General features: G+C 39.3%; 1 protein-coding gene across 1 annotated transcript in view; it reads left to right on the plus strand.

Moving 5' to 3' along the window:
• The window catches only part of CDH2 (cadherin 2), a 241498-nt gene extending 233779 nt beyond the window's left edge, over positions 1-7719 (plus strand). The window contains exon 16 of the mRNA XM_051851320.3: positions 6313-7719. Within this exon, the coding sequence (XP_051707280.1) occupies positions 6313-6519 (207 nt within the window). The 3' untranslated portion in view covers positions 6520-7719. The remainder of the gene's footprint in view (positions 1-6312) is intronic.
• Positions 7720-24757: the final 17038 nt, after the last annotated feature.

Below are 24757 nucleotides of genomic sequence, written 5' to 3' on the forward strand. Positions count from 1 at the left end.
CCTTTAAAGATTGTACTGAGAACTAAATGATATCATCTATGTAAAGAAGAAGGGACTTCAAAAAGTTCAAGGAAAATGCATATTATGAAAAAAACTAAGCGTAGATTTCAAAAATCTTTGTATCAAAATAAACTTCTTTTAATTCCATTTTCCACGAATTTTTTGAAGTACTCTCATATTTGATAATAGTGCTTGTCACACACTAAAATTTCATAATTGTTATTAGTATCACGTTAATTTTCCCTTAGATTAATTACCATTTAGGAGCAAAAGACTTTCTACTCTCCTCTAATTGATATAAAGCAATTAAAATCTTATGCTTCTGAGAAAACTGCTTTACATAATATTTCTAGAAAGAGTGGTAGTTGATGTTGGCCTTCATAAACCACAGAATTACGTTGTGAAGCAAACACAGAGTACTTTTATGTCCATGTGAAATTTAAACCAAGATCCTAGCTTTTTCTGAAAGAAGGAGATATAAGCATGAGCAAGATACTGAGAAGAGAAAACCTAATAAGCACAGCATAGCAATGCAACTTTACCTTGTACGATGCCCACTGGATGCTGGGTACTGTGTTGGACAGTCTGGTGCAGAAAGGGTTACCACAATCTAGTGTGATCCAAACATAATAGAAGTATGGGGGAGCAGAGAGATCACAGGACTCACTCCCAGGTATGGTTCAAAGATCACACTTTAGGTAGAAGGAAGCGAACATGTACTTACCATGTTGGTACACAAGAATGTGAGGCATTGGGGTTTCAGGAAATGGGATGTAATTCACTGTGGTTGCTGGAGTTGAGAATAACTGAACAGTCTGGGTTTACTTCTGAAGAATTCTTTACTTTGTCCTATAGATTAGCATCTAGCTTTTCCATGTCTGCATACCCCTTCTTGTATTAACTTAAATTTTTAGTCAGTTTGAATGTAATTTTATTAAAAGCTTACTTTATTTTTATTCATTCAAGAAGCAAAACAACAAGGAGAAAGAGACAATAGAGAGAGAGAAAAAAGGCCAAAGCCAGGGGCCAGCAACTCCATTTGGGTCTCCCACCTGGGTGACAGGGACCCAAATATTTGATCCAGCATCTGCTGCTTCCAGAGTGCACACCAGCAAGAAGCCAGATCAAAAGTGGAGGCAGAACTCAGTCCTAGGCACTGCAGTATGGGATGCAGACTTCACAATGTGGTTCCTACTAATCCCACTTAGCCACAATACTTGCCCCAGGAATTCTTTTAAAGTACCTGTGTACCAATTAAAGATCATCTGGCACACTTCCAGAGGAACTCTTCCCTTATTTGGGGAATACTGCTATAGATTAAACTGCAACTGAAGAGTTTTACTTGGAGGAGTGACATCAAATAACATTTGAGAGAAAAACTAATAGTTTCTAGAAAAGAAGCAGAAATAGTACTGGGAACAGGAAGACCTGATAGAGAGGCTTTTTCTCTGATTCAGGGAAGATATAGTGAGGATCTGAACCAAAGCAGTGTTTCTAAGACTATAGAAGACAGAATATAAGGGAATCAATAGGCCTCTTTCCTCTTGTATCCTTCATGTATTCTTCACTTGAAGAGTGTGGGTTTTTATAGTCTCCACAAAAGCCTGTCTCCACCCATAAAGCATTGGATCAGAAGTCTATAAATATAAGCTCAGCAAGAATTCAATCACTGCCCTTCCACTTCGCAAAGAAGCCTTAAGCTACAGAAAGCAGTTCAGATTTATCCAGATCCGTCTCTCCAAGAAGGGAGAAATGTGCATAATTAGTGGAATTACTCAAACCTAAAGGAACACATGCAGTTAGTTTAAAACTTGGTTGCAGTGCGTTAACGTCACATGAAATGATGTCCACATTCAAGAATAAAGGAATCCCGTAAGAGAGGGCTGGACAGTTTTGTTGCCCCCAGATTTCTGTTTGTTCACTGATATCATGCCAATGACTGTCAGTTTTCAGGGCTTGACTATGATCTTTCTAGAATTACTGAAACATTACCTAGAATTTATGTAATGTCTCATTCAGAAGAATCCTCTTTTTATCTAAGTGGAAAAGATTTAAAGTACTTAACCTTCTGGCTAGAAAGAAGGCTTGCCTAAAAGTTGTTGCAAAATTCAGTGGTTTTTCCCTTTTATAATGATTAAAGCCCAAGACAGTATGCCTAATGTGTTAATTTATGTACTTAACTTCTTTTAAAAGAAGAAGAAGAAATAAAGAAAGAATTGAGGTACTCCCCAGATGATCAGAAGCCAATGTAGAAGCTAAAAAAAAAAAAAAAAGATTATTTTTGAGAATCTCAATAGTGGGTATTGCCAGTGTCATATTTATCTTAAGGAGTTGAATTTGGCAACTTAAGATATTTGATGAAGAGTCCCAGGGTCCTTAAAGACAGGCCAACACTTTCTCACCACTGAATCCAGATCTACTTAAGGCCCTGCCATTGATTTCTGGAAACTAATTTTAGCCTTAACCTTTCTGGTTTTCCCACTTGGTGCTGACATTGTAAGGATCGGGCAGTGCTTTGTGTATTTTCATCCGAAACTGGAAATACGATAAACCAGATGACTTGAAGAGTGACCGTAACCATTATCCTTACAATTTGTATTATAAAGCATTTGTCATAATGGAAATTTAATATTCTCTTTTGGGAACCCATTCTCCTTATGAGAAATTTCCTGAATTGTCTTGATTTTCCTTTAAGTCCCCCTTGGATCTGGTTCTTGGGTGGCCTCAAGTTAGTTAGTGCTAATCTAAAGGAAACTTACCTAATGTGTAACTGCAGTTGTTCTGTTTTATAGGGAAAAGGGAAAAGGAGCACATGCTAATCTGTGACTATAACCTCCAGCAGGGCAAGCAATAGATCTAGATTATTAATAGCTGTGTGTCCATCATTAAGCAGAAAGCATTATAACCGTAGATACTAAACAAATATATCTAGACTTGAATAAATAAATGCAAACAAAAAGTGAAGGAAGGTGCTTTTGCTAGTTGGAGCTATAGTAACCAACAACTCCAAAGCACTGTTGGCTTATAATAACCAAGGTTTACTTCTTGCCCCAATTGGAAGTCAACTGTAGTTTGTCAGCAGCCCAGTTCCTGATCCATATACATTCTTCATTTTACGATCCAGGCAAAAGTAAACTTCTTGGCTGGGGCAGGCCATTCTCCCAGCAGAAGGGAAAGGAGAAGGAACCAGTGGAAACATAAAAGATAGGGCACTTAAAGCAGCTACTTTTCACTGCCACCAGCGTATCATCAGTCAAAGCCAATCCTCTTACCAACGGAGTCGGAGAAGTAAAACTCTTACTCCAGAGAGACACTTGTGGTGGTGTTAGGCATGCGATCCCCCATGGAAGGAGGATAATGACTCACTGAGGACAGCATCACAGTCGACCACAGAAAGAGAGTGTGAATTTTGAGAAATTGTAGGTTGTGGCTCTGTCTTAGCAGAATTGCCTCGCAGTTTATTCTAAAAATAAGATCAAGAACATCCTATCTAAAATTATGTTGTACATATTGAAGTGATTTGCTGAAGAACTTGCTTTATTATTTTATTTTATTTTATATACTTTTCTGGGCTATGAGTAGTATAACCTGACATGAGGAAGAATACTGAATGAAATGCTTAGGACTGTTGGTGAGAGATAATTGAGTATGAAGAAACTGATTCTGTGTATGTTTCTCCTTTGTTTTCGATTGCAGTTAAGCAAGTGTCATTTTGTTTCTTAAAATATTATATCTTCACATTTTTTTCAGATTCCAAAGCAGGAATTTTTTCTTTAACATAATATTTTTAAAAGTATTTCCTGAGGAGCAAGCATTTGGCCTAACAGTTACAACACCAGTTAAGATAATTGTGTCCTGATATCTAAATGCTTGGATTCAAAGCCCACCTCTAGATCTTGACTGTAGCACCCTTCTATTGAAGACACTAAGAGCACTGTGCTGGCTTAATTAATTGTATTCCCACTATCCGTGTTGGAGTTTTGGATTGAGTTCCTAGCTACTGGCTTCAGCTAGCCCAACCAAGGCCCGTTTGGGCATTTGGGAAGGCAAATAGACAGAAATAGCAGACAGAATCAAGCAATCTCTCTCTCTCTCTCTCTCCCTCCTCCCTCCCTCCTTCCCTCACTCTTTGTGTGTGTGTGTGTGTGTGTGTGTGCCTCTCAAGGAAATTTTTAAAAAATTTTAAAAACTAAATATTAACTGATATTCACAGAACTCTGTATGTGCCAGACACTGTGGTAAGTGCTTGGGTTCCTTGGCTTCATCTTACTATTGTTACTGCAGTTGCAGATGAGGAAATGCTGAGTGAGGCTCCACAGCTAACGTAGTGCCAAGCTGAGATGCCAACTAAGATTTCATCTCTTACCCAATGCACCATACTGACACTGACTTTAATTTGCATGCCCTTTTTTTTCCCATTCTTCCTCTGTAAACTTGAAAGAATAGATGAAAACATGCTTGGAAAAATCCACATATAGATGTTCATAAAGTACCGTGGATTGGAAGGCTTGATCTCTTGAGTAGCAGTCTGTGAAACATCCTGGATAATACATGCTGTCATGAGTCTACCAGCATTTACAAAGCAGAATTGTAGAAAAGGAGAATACTATTTGGAGAATAATGTTGGTATGTCTTGGAGAACTACAGTGGGATTGTGAAAATACAGGCCGGCGCCGCGGCTCAATAGGCTAATCCTCCGCCTAGCGGCGCCGGCACACCAGGTTCTAGTCCCGGTCGGGGCGCCGGATTCTGTCCCGGTTGTCCCTCTTCCAGGCCAGCTCTCTGCTGTGGCCAGGGAGTGCAGTGGAGGATGGCCCAAGTGCTTGGGCCCTGCACCCCATGGGAGACCAGGAGAAGCACCTGGCTCCTGCCATCGGATCAGCACAGTGCGCTGGCCACAGTGCGCTGGCCACAGCGGCCATTGGAGGGTGAACCAACGGCAAAAGGAAGACCTTTCTCTTTGTCTCTCTCTCTCACTGTCCACTCTGCCTGTAAAAAAAAAAAAAAGAAAAGAAAAGAAAATACCACACAAAGTGCCAAAAAGACCTCACATTAAATCCTCAAAAGTTTTGTAGAGAATATTTTATGAGTTTGCTGCAGATACTTCAAAAATATATTGACAATAATCTATTTTCAAGAGTTAAGAATATAGGTGGCACTTATTTCCTTGTTTGTTATTTTTTAATTTCTCTTTAATAGCCAGATATGTGTTTTATTTCAGATTTCCAGGATTTTCCCTCCCACTGTCCTCAGTATTTATACTGTGTACAGACACTACATCATGCCATTTTTGGGTTTTAGGGAAACTAGGAGTTACCATATATATAAATATCTGCTCACATTTTATCAATTAATTCCATATTATGAATTAACAGAATTAATTCTGTTAATAACAAATTATCTAACAGGTAACTTTCTCAAATAATAGTCACATCTGTCTTGTCTTCACTCTTAGAACTTTAGCTCAAAGACAATACTACTTACACCTTGAACTACTACTTCTTCATGCTAGTATGAATTTATTTTTCAGAATCCTGAAGCTTCTACTTAGGACTCATAGTTGTTTTACTTATTTGTCATTGACTTCCTGTTGTGGTAGTGCCTTTTAAGCTAGACCCTAAGCTGGCACAGGGACATAGGACACTCATTGTCCTTCTCTTTCCTTTATGGTCTAATAAGTATCTAAATTCTTGACCCTAATTCTGATGAGCATCCATGTATATCACATGTTTTTATAGCCTGCTGCATTATTTTATGTAACTTATTCCACCAGTAAATTGCTCATTCAAAACCGGTCTTGCACAGTGGACCGTAGCATAGTCATACGTACCACCAGATTGCCTGACAAGAGTGATTGCTCCATAAATGTTGGTGGAGTGGATAAATGTATTGATTTAATGGTAATCACCATGATATAACTTTGCTTGTATTTCATTGAGGTTTTTCTTTTAAAAAGCCTAGCAGTCCTGTTCTGTATGTCATTATTTCAGATCTACCCACTTAGTTTACAGTGGTTGGTATTCACTCCTGCCTTCTGTCAAACATGTTCTCCAATGAATCTTCTCCAACTTTAGGTCTTGCCTCCCTCAGCTAGGATTCCCTCCCCCTCCCCAGAAAAAAGAAGTAAGTTAACTTTTGTCTCACTCTCAAATGCTGATAACCCCAATTTCTGTGTTTCAAAAATGTTGTGGTTTGCAGATGGAAATTTACAGACAAGTGTTTAACCCCATGAATTCACTAGGGTCTGCTTTTGGTTTTGCAAACTGGAACCCTCTCTTAACTCTTTTCTTTCTTTGTGCTTCCAAACTGCAGGGCCTTAAAGCTGCTGACAATGATCCCACAGCCCCACCCTACGACTCTCTCTTAGTTTTTGACTATGAAGGCAGTGGCTCCACCGCTGGGTCTTTGAGCTCCCTTAATTCCTCAAGTAGTGGTGGTGAGCAGGACTATGATTACCTGAACGACTGGGGACCACGCTTCAAGAAACTCGCTGACATGTACGGTGGAGGTGATGACTGAACTTCAGGGTGAACTTGGTTTTTGGACAAGTACAAACAATTTCAACTGATATTCCCAAAAAGCATACAGAAGCTAGGCTTTAACTTTGTAGTCTACTAGCACAGTGCTTGCTGGAGGCTTTGGCATAGGCTGCAAACCAATTTGGGCTCAGAGGGAATATCAGTGATCCAATACTGTTTGGAAAAACACTGAGCTCAGTTACACTTGAATTTTACAGTACAGAAGCACTGGGATTTTATGTGCCTTTTTGTACCTTTTTCAGATTGGAATTAGTTTTATGTTCAAGGCTTTAATGGTACTGATTTCTGAAACGATAAGTAAAAGACAAAATATTTTGTGGTGGGAGCAGTAAGTTAAACCATGATATGCTTCAACACGCTTTTGTTACATTGCATTTGCTTTTATTAAAATACAGAATTAAACAAACAAACAAAAAAAGAACTCATGGAGCGATTTTATTACCTTGGGGGATGAGACCATGAGATTGGAAAATGTACATTACTTCTAGTTTTAGACTTTAGTTTGTCTTTTTTTTTTTCACTAAAAATCTTAAAACTTACGCAGCTGGTTGCAAATAAAGGGAGTTTTCATATCACCAATTTGTAGCAAAATTGAATTTTTTCATAAACTAGAATGTTAGACACATTTTGGTCTTAATCCATGTACACTTTTTTATTTACTGTATTTTTTCCACTTCACTGTACAAATGGTATGTGTACATAATGTTTTATCAGCATAGTCTATGGAGAAGTGCAGAAACTTCAGAACATGTGTATGTATTATTTGGACTACGGATTCAGGTTTTTTGCATGTTTATATCTTTCGTTATGGATAAAGTATTTACAAAACAAAGTGACATTTGATTCAATTGTTGAGCTGTAGTTAGAATACTCAATTTTTAATTTTTAATTTTTTTAATTTTTTATTTTCTTTTTGTTTGGGGAGGGAGAAAAGTTCTTAGCACAAATGTTTTACATAATTTGTACCAAAAAAAAAACAAAAAAAAAAAAAAGGAAAGGAAAGAAGGGGTGGCCTGACACTGGTGGCACTACTAAGTGTGTGTTTTTTTAAAAAAAATGAAAAAAAAAAAGCTTTTAAACTGGAGAGACTTCTGACAACAGCTTTGCCTCTGTATTGTGTACCAGAATATAAATGATACACCTCTGACCCCAGCGTTCTGAATAAAATGCTAATTTTGGATCTGGTGACTGGTTTGAACTTTTTCTTTTCGACATGAGCTGCTTTGAATGTTGTGAAATTCCCAGGTACTGGAGTTTCGTTGAGAACCACAGTACAAAAGTATGTATTTGTTCTTGTACCATTCACCCTTGAAACACTTAGCATGGCAGCCATGTACAGTGAGCAACAGAGAGAATCGTTTGGGATCTCCTCATCTTCATAAAGGAAAAACATCAGTGACTCAGCAATAGAACCTGCTGCTGCTGATATAAAAATCACATCCTTTAACTTCAGTGAACTTTGTTATAATTCTTGATAGAACTTATGTTTTGACTTGCTACTGCTCAAGCTAATGGTTATGTTGACTCTAACCGGCTTCTTTCATTAGGACACCAGTATAAGGAAGTCTTCCATAAAGTGGGTTATAAGACTAGACCTGAAACTGCAGTGGGACACCTCGAATTCTCATGCAAGTCACTGAAACCATTGTTCTATGTACTTAATGAAACACCCTTAGGTGACTGAGCTTTATTCCTTGACCATTTACTTAACTTTGAGACAGCCACAGGGAACAACAAGCAGATAATCTTGCTAAACTTTATAAAATTGTTTATGTGTGTTTAAGAGACTTGAAATAATTTTACTGTATTTTTCTATTTGCTTCATAATTATCACACAATATATTCTTATGCTGTGCACTTTGAAAAATATCTATACAATATTCTTCTCTGATTCCATGTTATTTTTCTTAACATAAGTTATTTTATATGAGGCAGTAGAATTTACTTTTTTGTTGATTCACTCTGTAGACAATATTTTCTTGTTACTTTTATAATCATTATATGCCAGAGCTTGCCTCTGAGAATTTCCATAATGAAACTTACTAAATTTGCTAATTGGAAGTCTTTTCTAAGTTGATTCTCAGACTGTGCCTCCATGCTGGTGCTCATCCAAATGAAAACTGAACTATCTTTACAAATTCAAACCTCACAACATTTAAAATTTACATCATTTAGGTAAACAAACACTATTCAGAACTCTATCATGGTTCATATAGTCACAGACAGTATCTAATTTTGTGTGTATGTGTGTTTGTGTGTATCAACTTTAAGCATTCATGGTAAATATTTTATATATGCACCATCAGTAAATTAAACATCCATATTTCTCAGGAATTCCTTTTTTTTGCAAATGTTGTAATATACAACAATATTTTCTTGATCAAGAAAAGAAATGGAAAGGGCTGGTGTTGTAGATAGTGTGTTAAGCCACTGCCTGGAACAGAGACATCCCACACCAGCAACTGTTCATGTCCCAGCTGATCCATTTCCCACCCAACTCCTTGCTAAAGTGCCTGGGAAAGTAGAGGAGGATGACTCAAGTGCTTGGGCCCCTGTACCCAAGTGGGAGACCTGGAAGAAGCACCTGTCTTCCTTCTGGACCAGCGCTGGCCATTGCGAACAATTGAAGAGTGAATCAGCAGATGGAAGATCTCTCTCTTTTTCTCTCTCTGTAACTCTGTCTTTCAAATGAATAAATAAATCTTTAAATAAAAAAAAGGATTGGGAAAGTAGTAAAAAATGGAAGCCTCTACCTTTCTACATGAGGAAATTTGTTTAGCTAATTGATGGATATTCTAGTCCTTTTAATATGCAACATTTACTTAAAGATTTTGTTTCATTTCATTTTGTGCAAGTGGAATTGTGTAATACGTATTTTTCTATGACTTGCCTTTTTCACTAAGAGTGTATCTTGGAAAATTTTCCATATCAGTGTATGAAGCCATCTACTCATTCTTTTGAATTGACACATAGTATTCTGTAATGCAGACGTGAACATAATAGTTTTATTGAACCATATTCTGATTTATTTGTTGTTTCCAACTTCCCCACTCTTAAAAACAATGCTTCTGGGACTGTGGCATAGCAGGATTTAGCCACTGCCTGCAACACCAGCATCCCATATGGGCGCTGGTTTGATTCCCAGCTGCTCCACTTAAGATCCAGCTGCATGCTAATGCACCTGGGGAATCAGCAGAAGAAGGGCCAAGTACAAGGAGTACTTGTCTCCTGGCTCCATGTTTTTATCTGACCCAGCCCTGGCCATTGCGGCCATTTGCGGAGTGAACCAGTGAATGGAAGATCTCTCTTTGTCTTTCCTTCTCTCCTTGTAACTTTGTCTTTCAAATAAATACAATAAATCTTTTTTTTAAATGCCACAATAAATGACCTTGTGTATGTCTCTTTACATGGGAATATGTCTCTAAATTAGATATTTAGGGATGGAATTGCAGGATTAAAGAGTGTAGAGAGAAGTTAACTAAATGTGGCTGAAATTATAAATTTTGTAACCTTACTGCAAAGTGCCTTTTAGTGGAAAAGATCAGGCTTTCTAAAACCTAGCAACTTCTTCCTCTGGCAAAAAGATTTTAAGTAGCTCGAAATAGTAACCACAAAATGTAAAATAACTAGGGAAGGCCTCACTCTTTTCTTTGGAAGCAACCCTTTGAGTCAGGCCACAGCACTAGTTTTAACTATGCTGACATTACTATAACCATGTATGTAATAAAACCTTGAAAACTATATTTATAAAAATGGTTTATGGGCCCTCTCCAGAAGCACGTTTTCCTAAGCTGTTTCTGGTGATTTGGAACTCTTTTGCAATGTTGCCAATAGAAACACACAGAATTCTAGTATCCCTTTAAAAGTTGGTTATTTTCTGTGAGAAAAATGTGTGCATATGAAATTTTAATATGACATGGCTGGATTTCTCAAATTAAAGACTACACCAATTTGAACATTTCATTTGTTGCACTCTATTTAGTGCAGCATTAAGCCTTTGATTATAATGTAAATTAAGAATGTTATTTCAGGAAAGTTGCAAAGAGCTGTCTACAAAAATGAGCAATCCTGGACATAACACATTTAAAGGTTTTACCATTATGATCTACAGCAGAAAACATCTCATGTTAATAATTAGAGGTAACTGATTTTTTTTCTGATTTTCATTAGTTAGCCATTTGGATTTCTTTGAACTTATGTTCATTTCCCTGTTCAGTCATTTGCCTTTATCCAATTACTTAGTAAGAGCTCTGTATATGCATTTCTCCCCCTGGTCTTTTGCTACTCTTGTAGTCCGTGGTGTTTTGTCCTAATAAAAAAATTTTGGTTTTCGTGAGGTTTATTTTCACTTTTCGGTTGCAGATTTTTGAGATGGTCTTTCCACTACAAGTTATAAAATTAGTATCCTGAGTTGTTTTCCTGTTTTCTATTGTTTTGAATTTACCTATTTCATTCACATAGATCTTATTTTGTGTGATGTAAAAATCTTAAATAATTTCCAAGGGCCAGTATTGTAGCACCGTGAGTTAACCTGCCATTTGGCAACACCAGCATCCTCTGTCAGAGCTCTGGTTCCAATCCTGGCTACTCTGTTTCCCATCCAGTGTCCTAAAGAATCGCAGAGGACAGCAAATGATGGCCCAGGTTCTTAGGCCCCTACTTCCCCTGTAGGAGACCTGGATGGAGTTCCAGGCTCCTGGCTTCAGCCTGGCCCAGCCCTGCTGTTATTTGTAGAGTGAACCAGCAGATGGAAAATTCATTCTCTCTCTGTGTCTCTGTCTCTGTCTGTCTGTCTGTCTCTCTCTGTCATCCTTTCATTTGAACAAGTAAGTCTTTAAAAAACATAAAAAATAAAAATAAGTAGAAAATTCCTAGATACAGGGTCTGTTTTCAAAACTACTTAAAATCTTCTTCGTTAGCCAAATAGGGTAAAATGTAACTTTTACATACACACTTCTCATGTAAACACTTGTTTGCTTCTGGACCTTTTAGATGTGCCATTGATCTTTGGTTAGCCTGTTCATGATACTAGATTGTTGTTAAATCAGTTTTGACAAGCCACTCCTAAATAATGCTGTTTCTTTTAGAATTGTGTATGTTTTCTACATGTTCCCTTATACATAAATTTTAGAAGCATTTTGTCAAATTCCAAAACAAATTGTATTCCACATTTCATTGAGTTGTGAAAAGTTAAGAGTTTTATCTATTTTTCCTTCCAACATTGTAGTATCTTTTACTTTTCAGATCACATACTTTTTATATTTGCACTAAACAGCTCATTTTGTTGCACTGCTGTTTGGTCATTTTCATGATATTACAAGTGTTTTCTACTCTTCATAGCACTTTTTCTAATTATTGTATTGCTCAATTGGAAATTTACCAACTTTATTTCTTTGTCTTATTTAACTGTTGTTAGTTTTAGCAGATTTTTGTTTTGCTTTTTGTTTTTTATGTTTTCTTTGGTTATTCTCTTGTGTTTTTCTGATGAGTAAATATCTCTGCAGTTAATGATAGGGCTGTTGCTCTTTCCACGATGAATACCATTTTTTCCCCTGCACATTTAGTATTAGTGATGATATTGTTCCTCACTATTTTTGGGAGGCTGTCTATATTACACTATTAGTAACATTTACTATACATATAGGTTTATAACTAGCTTCTCACAAGATTTTGAATTTTCAGGTTGAATTTTATAAACTGTTTTTCCTTAATCTACATAAATAGTTATATATTAACTCATTAATACAGTGAGTGATAGTATTAGTAGCATTAATTTTTTCTTAATTGAGTCACATCCCTGGAATAAGCCATCCTTGATTATTATGGTAGTCTTTCAATGGGTTGTTGGTTTGCTTTTTTTTTTTTAAGAATTTAAAAAAAGATTTTTATTTATTTGAAAACCAGAGCAGCACAGAAAATACCCTTCACTGGAGTAATCAGAAGTATCTGCTTTTATATTCTGATTTTTAAAAACAACATCTTTTTGGGGGTGGACATTTGGGAAAGTTGTTAAGACATGATTTGAGGCACCCATGTGTGGGTTCAAGTCTCCTCTCTGCATCTGATTCCAGTTTCCTGCTGATGTGCATCTTGGAAGGCAGCAGTGATGGCTTCCATCCTTGTGGGAGATCTTGATTGAATTCTAGGCTCACATCTTCAGTCTATCCAAGCCTTGGTATTGTAGGCAATTAGGGAGTGAATCAGTAGATGAGAGCTTATGTGCACTCTCTCATTTCTCTCTCTTTCCCTCCCTTCAAATTAAGTAAAATTTTTTAAAAAACAGCTTCTTGATTATTGGTATGGAATATTTATTCACTTAAATATTAGATACACCTTTATCCAAGCCCGTTAGTTTTTCAAGACTCAATATTTTACTTATTTTTGGTGTATCAGTTTGTAAGTTATATTAACATTTAACACGAGGTTGTTTGATTTACTTACAAATAATGTTTTTATGTGCTTAAAACTGTTAGACTATAACTTTTATCAAGGGGAGCTATTTTACTTGGTAACTTTTAGAGCTTTTTACTGAGTTGCAGTTTGTCTAATAGTAATACAGCCATACCTGTCTGCTTTTTCTAGTTTGGTTTTGTTTCACTTGTTCGTTTTAGCCAAATATGTATTTGATTTTAGTCTGATAAAGCTTGGTCCATCTTTTCTTTTTTAAATTATTTAAAGATATATTTATTTATCTGAGACGCACAGTCACAGACTTAGAGGGAGAGAAAGAGACAGAGGTCTTCCATCTGCTGCTTCACTCCCCAAATGGCCATAATGCCTGAGGCTGGGCCCATCTGAAGCCAAAAGCCAGGAGCTTCTTCTGGGTCTCCCGAACAGGTGCAGGGGCCAAGCACTCAGGCTGTCTTCTACTGCTTTCCCAGGACATCAGCAGGGAGCTGGATTGGAAGTGGAGCAGCTGGGAATTGAACTGCCACCCATTTGGGATTCCAGTGCTGCAGGCAGAGGCTTAAGCCACTATGACACAGCACTGTCTCCTTGGTCCATCTTATTACTGCTAACAACTTACAATTTTGTTTTATATATTGTAAGCAAAGTACACATTCTAGAGCTTTATTTAAGTGCTGTTTTCAAATAGGCACTGTAACCGTATATTAGCCAAAGCAAAAGTCTTGACAATGATTTGATTTTTGTAGTTTACCAACTTTGCAGCCAGTGGCCTCCAATGCCATGTTTTTAGACATGACCCCAATAAACTAAGCACATGAGGGATGCTCTGGGGGATGGATCCTGTAGCTCTCCATAGCACCTCCAAGCCACCAGCATGCAAACAGACTTCATTGATACAAAAAGCAGACAAGGCATTAAAAAGCCAGGCCTCTTGCCCCTCTCATTCTAGCTGTATTTGTTCATTTAAAATCTACTGTAGTTCTTCTTCTTTGGGGTTGTGGGAGGGGAGGATCAGTTTTTCAGTCGAAGGAACAACTGGAAGCCAAACTCATGGGAAAAGGTGCAAGCACTCAGAGATCATACTCTCCTGACCTGCCTCTTCGTCTCAAACATAATGTTTTTGAAAACAAAAAATATAAAATATATGTAACTTTTTGTATTACTGCTTTGTCCTCAGTAAATAAATAGACAAAAGCCTTCCTATTGCTTCAAATGCTTACCATTTCTTTTTGCAGGAAAGATTCAAAGTCCTTTCTTCCAGCTATCTTGAAATATATGATAAATTGTAAATTATATTCACCATACTATGCTACAGAACACAATTTAAAAAATCTGAATAGACTTAACTAGTACCTTGAAGCAAAGATTTTACAAAAAATGAACTCTTAAATTATATATATTTTTTTAAATTAGTGCTAATTTTCTCCTTGGAAAACCATCAGTTGATAGACTTTTAGAAAACATTGGAAGGGGATGTCAGTAAGACCATTACCCTTTTCTTTATGTAGCTAATTCAGGGTATATTTTTAAAATTTATTTATTTATTGAAAGGCAGAGTTAGAAGAAAAGAGAGAGGGAGAGAGAGAGCCTCCATCTGCTGGTTTACTCCCCAGATGGCCACAGTGGCCAAGACTAGGCAAAGCTGGGGTCAGAAGCTTCATTTGGTCCTCCTGCAAGGTGTCCAGCGCATAACCAATCTTCCCAGGCAGACGAATCTATTAATTCACAGGCTTTTATTGGGGTTCTGCTCCCAGGCGAGGTTCCCCAGTCCCAACCAAGCAACAGAGTGGGGGCCAGGGAAGTTGTGAGTCAGAGATTGGTAGAGCTCCTTTTATAGATTCAGGGCATGGGAGTTAAAGGTTGAGGCGGGTCTGATCCTCATTGGTTGACCTTTAGGCACCCGCAGGGACCTTGACAACGACTTTCTTCTCCGGAAGTAGGCCTCTCCATTCCCGGAAGTGTAGGCCTTCCCTCCTTGTGGATCCCAAAGCTACCATCCCGACCTTTTGATGATAGGAAAGGGGGTGACGATGAGTCTCTCTGGCTACTTCCTGCTGACTGGGGACGTCGTCTACAGGGTATCTTGGGGCTCCGCAGGGACAGGCATGTATGGATGGAGAAGCATCTGGTTGACTGGTTGCTGAAGGCCTTGGTTCATTCCATTATAACCTGCTGTAAACACTTAAACAGACACTGTAGTATACAAGTCAGGGTGAGAATAGCAACCAATGATCCTAAGAGTGGCATTAACCAGGTAATGAAAGGATTTCATAGAGGAGAGGAAATGAGGGGGGTCTCTGGACCCTTGTGAGGATTGTTTGATAGATGTGGTTTAAATCTGATCCCAGCCAAGACTGGGAGAAAGGCCACTCAACTTTTGCAGGTAGTGGGGTTTGTCTGTAGAGAAATTCTGAATAATCATACAACATTAAGTGGCGGAAAGGACCATCAGTACACACAGGTTGGAAGTAGAGCCATTGATGTTACAGTAGAGGTTATTATTACAAAGGAATGAGACCCAAGTGGGCTAGACAGGGTCTAGAACAAAGGACAGAGTCATTATTAGAGAACTCAAGAAAGGTGCTGTCTAAGCCACAACTGAGTTTGCTGATTGAGAGGCAAATAGAACCTGACAGAAGGGGCTTGGTAATAATCTGGTGGGCTTTAGGCCTTGTAAGTTAAGAGGCCCAGACCTATCTCTTCACATAGGGTACATCCTAAGGGAGGTGTGAACCTCCTTGGGGAAGGCACCCTGTTGACTTCCATTACCTACCTGGCCTGGGAGGAGAGCTGGCTAGGTAAAGCAGGTGGCATCTCTAACAGGAAATTTACAGTTCTGCCTGCAGTATTGCTGACCCTACTTGGCCATCTCCTCTCAGCAGCAGTGGTCACCTTGGAAGCTGGGCTGAGTGAAGGGCTTTTCAGCTTAGAACCAATAATATCCGTGGCTCTGACCTGAAGTCCTTCGACTCCAGGGCAGGTCCATTTCCGGTGATCCAACTCTTGGCTGGCAGAGCTGCCAGGGCTCTTCACAAGCTGACTTCTGCTGAAGCCCAGGCTTACCACATTGCAACCCACTGCAGTGGACTGGCCTGGTGGGTCTCCTTGAGGGCAGATCACTGTACAGAGCAGCCTTTAATAGGCCTGCCACCCATTGCTTCTGATGCCTAGCTTTCTTTTCCTCCTGGTTTTTGTTAAAGCAGACCAGAGGATGCAAGTCAAGGGGGTGCTCAAGTCCTAGATCACTTACTGACAATAGTAACATAGGTAAAGTAGCCTAAGTACTAGGGCTATATTCCACTGTTTCCCCAGGTGCCTTAGCAGGGAGCTGGATTGAAAGTGGAGCAGCTGGGGCCGGCGCCGCGGCTCACTAGGCTAATCTTCCGCCTAGCGGCGCCGGCACACCGGGTTCTAGTCCCAGTCGGGGGGCCGGATTCTGTCCCGGTTGCCCCTCTTCCAGGCCAGCCCTCTGCTGTGGTCAGGGAGTGCAGTGGAGGATGGCTCAGGTGCTTGGGCCCTGCACCCCATGGGAGACCAGGAAAAGCACCTGGCTCCTGGCTCCTGCCATCGGATCAGCGTGTTGCGCAGGCCGCAGCGCGCCGGCCGTGGCGGCCATTGGAGGGTGAACCAACGGCAAAGGAAGACCTTTCTCTCTGTCTCTCTCTCTCACTGTCCACTCTGCCTGTCAAAAAAAAAAAAAAAAAAAAAAAAAAAAAAAAAAAACCGAAAGTGGAGCAGCTGGGATTTGAACCAGCACCCATATGGGATACCGGCACTATAGGCAGTGGCTTAATCTGGTGTGCCACGATGCCTACTCCCAATTCAGTCATAGATACTACTTTTTCATTGGTCATAAGTGCTTCCAAAGGATTAGTAATAAAAACTCAAATAAAAAATATTGTAAAAAGTAATTCTTAAAAGAAAAGTATATGTTCAGGAATGCATGGTGAACTTAATTACTAAATGAACATCAGCTTCTACAAATAATTTACTTCTTGATCTTTCTTTGCAACTAATGACCTTTAAATAAAAACTTTCTAAGTAGGGTCAGTAACATTGCAGGCAAAACTGTAAATTTCCCCAAGTGTGAACCTCCTTGGGGAAATTTACAGTTCTGCCTGCAATATTACTGTCCCTACTTAGAAAGTACATCCCTTAGGATGTACCCCATGTGAAGAGATAGATAGGTCTGGGCCTCATAGCTGGCAAGACCTTAAAAACTTCACCAGATTATTATCAGGCCCCTTCTGTCAGTTTGTTTGCCTCTCAATGGGAAAACTTGTTTGTAGCTTAGCACCTTTCTTACGTCCTCCAATAATGACTCCGCCATTTGTTCTAGATCCTAACTAGCCCACTGGGGGCCTCATTCCTTTGTAATCATAGCCTCTACTCTCTCCTCAATGGCTCTACTCCCAACCTGTGTGCATTGATGGTCCTCTCCTCCACTTCATGTTGTATGATTGTTCAGAATTTCTCTACAGACAAACCACACTACCATCAAGAGACGAGTGGCCTCTCAGTCTTGGTTGGGATCAGCTTCAAACCACTTCCATCAAACAAACAGTCTTCACAAGGGTCCAGAGACCCCCTTCATTTCCTCTCCTCTATGAAATACTCTCATTACCTGGTCAATGCCACTCGTAGGATCATTGGTTGCTATTCTCACCCTGTCTTTTATACTACTGTGTCTGTTCAAATGTTTACAGGAAGTGATAATGGAACGAATCAAAGCCTTCACCAACCAAGCGGTCAACCAAATGCTGCTACAGGGATATACTCGGCTCCCCATGCAGGAGACAGTGGCTTGAGACATCACCCCAGGCCAGCAGAGAATACCTCGTCATCTCATGTCAGCAGCAAGTAGCTCTAAAGACAGATCATTGCCCCTCTACGCCTCCTGGATTTCTGGGACTGATGTAATCCCATACAACTCTTGCTTTATAAAAAAACAAAACCGGGGAATGCTAGTAAAATGGCGCAGTCTTATCTGTGGTGTAATCTACACCCCAGACACCATCCTAGGCTCTAAATCCCACCACCATTGCTGGAAGCCAGGTGACCACATGGCCCAACCACAGGTGTCAGCTTCACCCCCACCCTAACGGGATTCACTGGTCCTACTTCTCTTTCCACCCCCAACAAAGGTTCAACAGGAGCTGTTCCTGAGCACGTGCTCACTCTCTTACATTCTCTTACCTTCTTTTACTCTCTTGCCCCCTCCCTCTGACCGGTCAGGCTTCCCCCACCTGACAATAAACCTTTCCTCTAAAATAAAAATAAAAAATTAAAAAAAAACTTTCAAATTTAAGAATGTTGATCTCTATGTTACATGTTAATGCATATCCACTTATTAGAATTTATTTTTTCAATTTCTATTTTGTGAGAAAGATAGTTTATGTAGTAGAGTTTTAGAATTTGCTGTTTCCTAATGGGGCTTGCTTTGCGTTATATATGGTAAAGATATTTATTAAAATAGGGGAGAAACAATGACTGTATTGGATGAGAATACTTCTCATTTTAAATGGCTTCTGTGTTTTGAGGCTGGTTGAGACTATTTTAGTGTTTTCCTTGTTTCCTTAGATATTCTTTCTTCTCTTCCTGTTTTAACAGTATCTTAGCCATTAAGCATCAATAAAAGCATTAACAACCACAGACGAGTAATTTTCTACCCTTTCCCCAGCTGCACTAAGATCTCTGCAGTTTTTCTAATAAATCAAACAGAATCAAAGCCAATCTTCCCAAGCCCCATTTGAGCATTATGAAATGTTGACTTCTTTTGTGATCAGAGAACACATGACCTCTTAGACTAAGTTAAAATAAATCTCTTGCTTGTCTTGTGCAAACCCATGCACAGACACACATTCACAGTATAGGTAGATTTCAATAATGCTGAATTCTTTGCTTGTGCGTAGATACCGGTTCTATGCACTTTGCAGAGTAACTTGTTTAATCTCTGCAGTAATTACCTTATTTCATCACACCTAATAAACTCATCATTGTTTCCCACATTTTAGCAGTTCTAAGTTAAGAAGCTTCATGTGATTAATGAGTGCCTCCCAGCTAGGTGGTGTAATGCTGTAGTTGTGTAAAAACTTCACACTGATGCTGTTTAGTGACACTAAGAAAGGCACTAGCATCAGGGGGTCTTTGAGTTTATGAAATACATATTAAAGTACATAAGATCAATTTCCCCCAGGCCTTTAGATGGAGAAGCTCTATCAGGGAAAGTTACATGGCTTATCCGCTGACATTGGCTAGTTACCAGCACAGACATTATTGAAGGCCAATCATCGAGCGCTCATACTTTTCTCCCACAGGATTGCAGACATTAAGTCAAAAAACAGAGTTGGATGAGCAAAGAAAATGGTAGCCCTATTGCACAGTCTCATTTGCATCTTAGGTTGAACTACATAGGATTGCCATTTGGGGATATCCAAACAGTCAAGTATCTTTCACTTACAAGTCCAAATTAAATCTTTAATTTTTTTTAAATCACTTAGTTTGCAAGCAACCATACATATCCCAAAAAATATGAAATATTACTTGTGGATGCTTGTGGGAAGGGAGGAAATGAATGGAGATGCCAGGACAAGAGGGAAATTCTCCTAATTTATTAGTTTTTTATACTAAGTTCTTTTCTCATTGCTTAACTCCAAGACAAGCAAATTCCTAACATTCTTGTTCATCAAGCTCCATGTGGCCTAGAAGGCTGCTCAATGCATTCTTCTACTGGACAATTGCCTTCGTACATGCAACAAGTGTGAACAGCCATCTCTGACCCAACAATTTCATTTTCCAATTGAAAGCTGAACAGTCTTGGAAATCAGAGCAGCATTTCCAGACTCTGAGGGAACGTTTAGTCTGTCAGCAGAAATTCCCTTCTCCACTAAGATGAACCTTTTATTCTATTTCTTTATCCAACACAGCTGGTTTGGTTTGCCTTCCAGGACACTGCAACATGCTCAAGTGCTGTGAGGAGATACCCACCTTACTGAGAAGTGCAGACTTGGATGATGTTCCCCGGGTTCAGAGCCCACCTCCACTCTTTAAAAGCTGCACAGCCTCGGATCACTCGTGTAGTGTCTGTGTTCTTTTGTAGAAGAGGGGTACATTATACAGTGCGTATGAGGAGAAAGTCTGCAGAGCCTGGAATTAGTAAGCACACCATTATCATCTATTGTGAGTGAGTCATGGTCATATTTGTCTCCATACCCATAGTCACTTATCTCCTTTTATAATTTACAAGCAAAGAAAATATTTTCACCTTCAGAAAACTTTTCACATTAAGTTCAAGTTTAATCTTATTTTTCTCAAAGACTGACAGAGCTTTAGACAAAACTTCCACAAAAGCTTCACAATTCTGTAATGTATATCCTCTTTGCTCTTTTAGTACATCCTCTTAAGTTGGCAAGAGCAACTATTATTTCTTCCTTTTTAATAAGGATTTATTTACTTTAATTGTAAGGTGCAGTTAGAGTGTGAGACAGAGAAAGAGAGTGATCTTCCACCCACTAGTTCATTCTCCAAATCCCTGCAATGGCCAGAGCTGGTTCATGCTGAGTTTTCCACATGAATACAGGGCCCCCAAGAACCTGGGCTGTCTTCCACAGCTTTCCCAGGTACTTAGAAGGGAGCCAGACTGGAAGCAGCATAGTCAGAACTAGAACCATGTAGGATGTAGCTTAACCTGCTTTGCCACAACACCAGCCCATCATTAATCTTTAAAGAAAAGCCTATTTTAGTTTTCTTCATTCTCTTTTTCTTTTTTTTTTTTTAAGATTTATTTATTTATTTGAAAGAGTTACACAGAGAGAGAAGAGGCAGAGAGACAAAGAGAGAGGTCTTCCATCCACTGGTTCACTCCCCAACTGGCCACAACCGCCAGAACTGCACCAATCCAAAGCCAGGAGCCAGGAGTTTCTTCCGGGTCTCCCAAGCGGGTGCAGGGGTCCAAGGACTTGGGCAATCCTCTACTGCTTTCCCAGGCCACAGCAGAGAGCTGGATCGGAAGTGGAGCAGCTGGATCTCAAACGGGCACCCATATGGGATGCCAGCTCTTTAGGCCAGGGCGTTAACCCTCTGTGGCACAGTGCCAGCCCCTTTCATTTTCTTTTTCAAACTTCTTTACCATTATTAAAAATAAAAGGAATTACATATGTTTTATATGATTTATTTGACCCTCATGGTCAACTTTATTAAAGTAAAATTATGCATGATCCCAGGCCCCAATGATCAGAATGCTTCAACACCCGTCAACTTTATTTTCCTAATTGCCAGCTTTGGAAGAATATCCAAGTACATCCAGGAAACGTAAAACCACAGAAATACTAAAATTGATTAAATTGCCTGGAAGTAACAGATCCTAAAGAGATCAAACTTTATTGCTTTGGAGATTTTCCTTGTGGACTTGAATGTGAAAGAAATGCAGATTTAATAACTCAGCTATGTTAACCAAATCATCCATATTAACCTGGATCCCCTAATTCTATATGCCCTTTTTAGTGTTTCCCTGCTTAATAGTACCATTCTTCTTAGACCTTTTGACTGCAAGTACAGAAATCTTCCAAAAATGAGGTCATCATGCAACATTAACCTTTAATAACTGGATATACAGCATATAGTAGCAAATATATTGAATTGCTTTTGTCAATCATGACCACATTTTTTACAAGAAGCTAATGCGAGTATCACCCAGTTTATTAAATCACTTCAGCACAGGGGCTGGTGCTGTGATGCAGTAGTGGGTTAAGTCACCACTTGCAATTCTAATATCTCCTACTGGAGCACCAGTTTGAGTGCCAGCTTCTCTGCTTCTGAACCAGCTCTATGCGAATGCACCTGGGAAAGCAGCAGATGATGATCTAAACTGCCTATGAATTAGAATTTCTGAGGATCTTTTAAAATACTGATACTTGGTCCCCACTGATACAAGGCCAGAGTCTGAGCTTAATTTCCCAAGAGAAGAACCTGTCTGGATTTGCCTGGAAGTGTTCCCAAGGTCTCATCTGGCTTAGACAGCTGACAACCATACCATAGGGACACTAATTAAGAACAGATCCCACAGTGGGTACCACAGGAAACATGCTCAGATGGAGATCTGTATGCAAAACCTTCATCCAGGAGGGCTGTTAAGATCAGGTTCATGGAAGGGAAGGGAAAGAAATGAGATTATGCAGAGGGACAAGTTGGGCTCCCAAGAAGTCTCAACCCAAGTCCTCAGCTGACCCCTCGGCATCTCTAAAGCTACAGTGGTCACTGTGGGTTGTTCCAAATGGAAACCAGGTGCTCACACCTAGATAGCCCCATGTAGAGTCGTCGTTGCTTCTGTGCAGTCCTGGGAAGATTTTTGGTCTTGGGAAGACAGTTCTGGCAGGGGGCGGAGACGTGAGGGCTGTCCACTTGCAGCACTCTCAGAACTGGAGGAGCACCCTCTTTAGTTCTCCAGAAGGTTCTAAGAGGGACACTGAGGTGAATGCTGATTTATTTGACTTTCACCTTGGTAACTTAGCCTTGGATTGCATGGTAGAGTGAAAACAACAATCAGCCACACTCAGCGTAAGAATTCCTCTTTCAGGAAGGACGTATTTGCTTAGGAAGATAACTTCTTTGGATTTGAGTGCAGAAAAAGGTGGCTTCGGAGCGCTGGAGTGCTGCATTTCAGTGCACAGGAAGAGACCGGTTGTGCACATGAGAGAAGATGCTGAATTAAGTGGCATGGAAGAGGTTTAGTTTGGGAGGATGTTCAACATTCAGTGCCAATTTATTTGCAACATTGTAAATAAACAATACCCTTCATTGCCACCACAAAGATCATGTAGGAAATTTGGATTTTTTTTTTTTTTACTTTTTGTCATTGTTTGTGTTTCTGGTCCTTTGTGGAAATTAGATGAAGACATGGCAGGAATATTAGTGCAATGGGGAATGGCATACTGAAATGAAAATAATTCAGCTTTTAAAGACACCAAGACCATAAGAGATGTCTAAATTGAGGTTACTCTTACCACTGCCCGGGTTTACCCGCAGTGATTAGTTCACATGCAGAAGGGTTTGCATGCTTGCTTTGGTGGCTGCAGGAAGAAAAAGTAGGGAAAGTCAGCAGGCTTTCAACTACAGAAAAAAGGAGGTGGACATGCAAGGTGCATTCCCAAAACTCATAGGAAGAAAGAGGAGCCATCTGCCCCAGAAGGCCCACGTTCTCTTGACAAATGGAGATGAGACCCCTGGATAAACCTCTGGGGAAGTGTTTCTATAATTTATTGGAGCTCTTCCTAGCTCAATTATAAATATTACACCATTCCAGCACTTGAATTCCTTGCTAACCATGTTTTTGCTTGCCTTCAAATATCCTAATTTGGCAGATACAATTTGCATGTGCTTGCATCTTAACTAGACCAATAAATTGGTGAGCTTTGCCTTAATTTCTTCTAGATTATACCTCCAAGTACAGAGTTTTAGATCTGATATTACACTGTGCAGTTTACTCCTTCATAGGGAGCTAATTTTTACCAAAAAAAAAAAACCTAGAAGCTTTGGTTCCTTAAGGTATAATAAAAATCTAAAACAAACTATAATGCAGTGTAATTTGTAAGAACAAAAGGATATCACCAATAATTAATTGCTACTTAACAGACATAAGTAACATCTTTTAAAGCAAATTAAAAATTTGCTTTGATCACAAATCTTTAAAAAAGGCTTTTGATTTAAAAAAGATAATCTAGGGGCCAGTGTTGTGGCATAGCAGATTAAGCCTTTGCCTGTCATACTGGCATCTCATATGGGAGCACAGGTTCAAGTTCCAGCTGCCCTGTTTCTGATCCAGCTCCCTTCTACTGTACCTAGAAACACAGGTGGGAGATGTTCAAATATTTGGGCCCTTGGCACCCATGAGTTCCAGGTTCCTGGATTTGGCCTGGCCCAGCCCTTACCATTTCAGCCATGTAGGGAGTGAACCAGCTCATTGAAGATTCTCTCTCTCTCTCTCTCTCTCTCTCTCTCTCTTTCCCCCATCTCTCTCTCCCTCATTCTTCCTTTAAAATGAATAAAATAAATATTTTAAAAAGGTAAGCCAAAGATTGATGCATCTTATTCTATAACTTTTTTTGACTTAAGAATGTTGATATCAGAGATATTGTGCATTATAAAATTAAAAACAAATGAGGATGAACATATATTAATATTAACTGTATAGTTAAATAATACATCCAATTTATGAATAGTATATATGGTTTTCAAACTGAATGCCTTGCACCAGCCTTGTATCACAGTGAGTTAAGTTACCAACTGCAACACCAGTATCTCATGTCAGAGTGCCAGTTTGCATCCAGGCTGCTCCATTTCCAATCCAATGCCCTGCTAATGCACCTGTGAAAGCAGCAGAAGATGGCCTCAAATACTTGGACCTCTGCCACCTGTGTGGAAGACCTGGAGTTCTTGGCTCCTGACTTAGGCCTCTTCCAGGCCTGGCCATTGTGGGTAATGAACCAGTAAATGGAAAAATCTCTCTTTCACTCTGTGTGTGTGTGTGTGTGTGTGTGTGTCTCCATCTGTTCAACTCTGCCTTTCAAATAAAGAAAATGAATCTTAAATAGCATGGCTATATTTTTAAAATGTAAAAGAAGAAACTATTGATGTTTTCAAAATAAGATGTAAGTGGCACTTCTTCATTTATAACAGAGAGGTTTCTGTCTATCTGGATATGCGTAAAATCTTTCTGAAGCAAAAAAGAAATTATATATTTTCTTGATTACCTGGAATAACAGGCTATTGGTTCAATTAATGTCAAGAAAATTTAAAATATAGTTACTGCATCC

Source organism: Oryctolagus cuniculus, chromosome 10, assembly GCF_051225735.1.
Source record: "Oryctolagus cuniculus isolate XC-2025 breed Fujian yellow rabbit chromosome 10, ASM5122573v1, whole genome shotgun sequence".
Classification (NCBI taxonomy): domain Eukaryota; kingdom Metazoa; phylum Chordata; class Mammalia; order Lagomorpha; family Leporidae; genus Oryctolagus; species Oryctolagus cuniculus.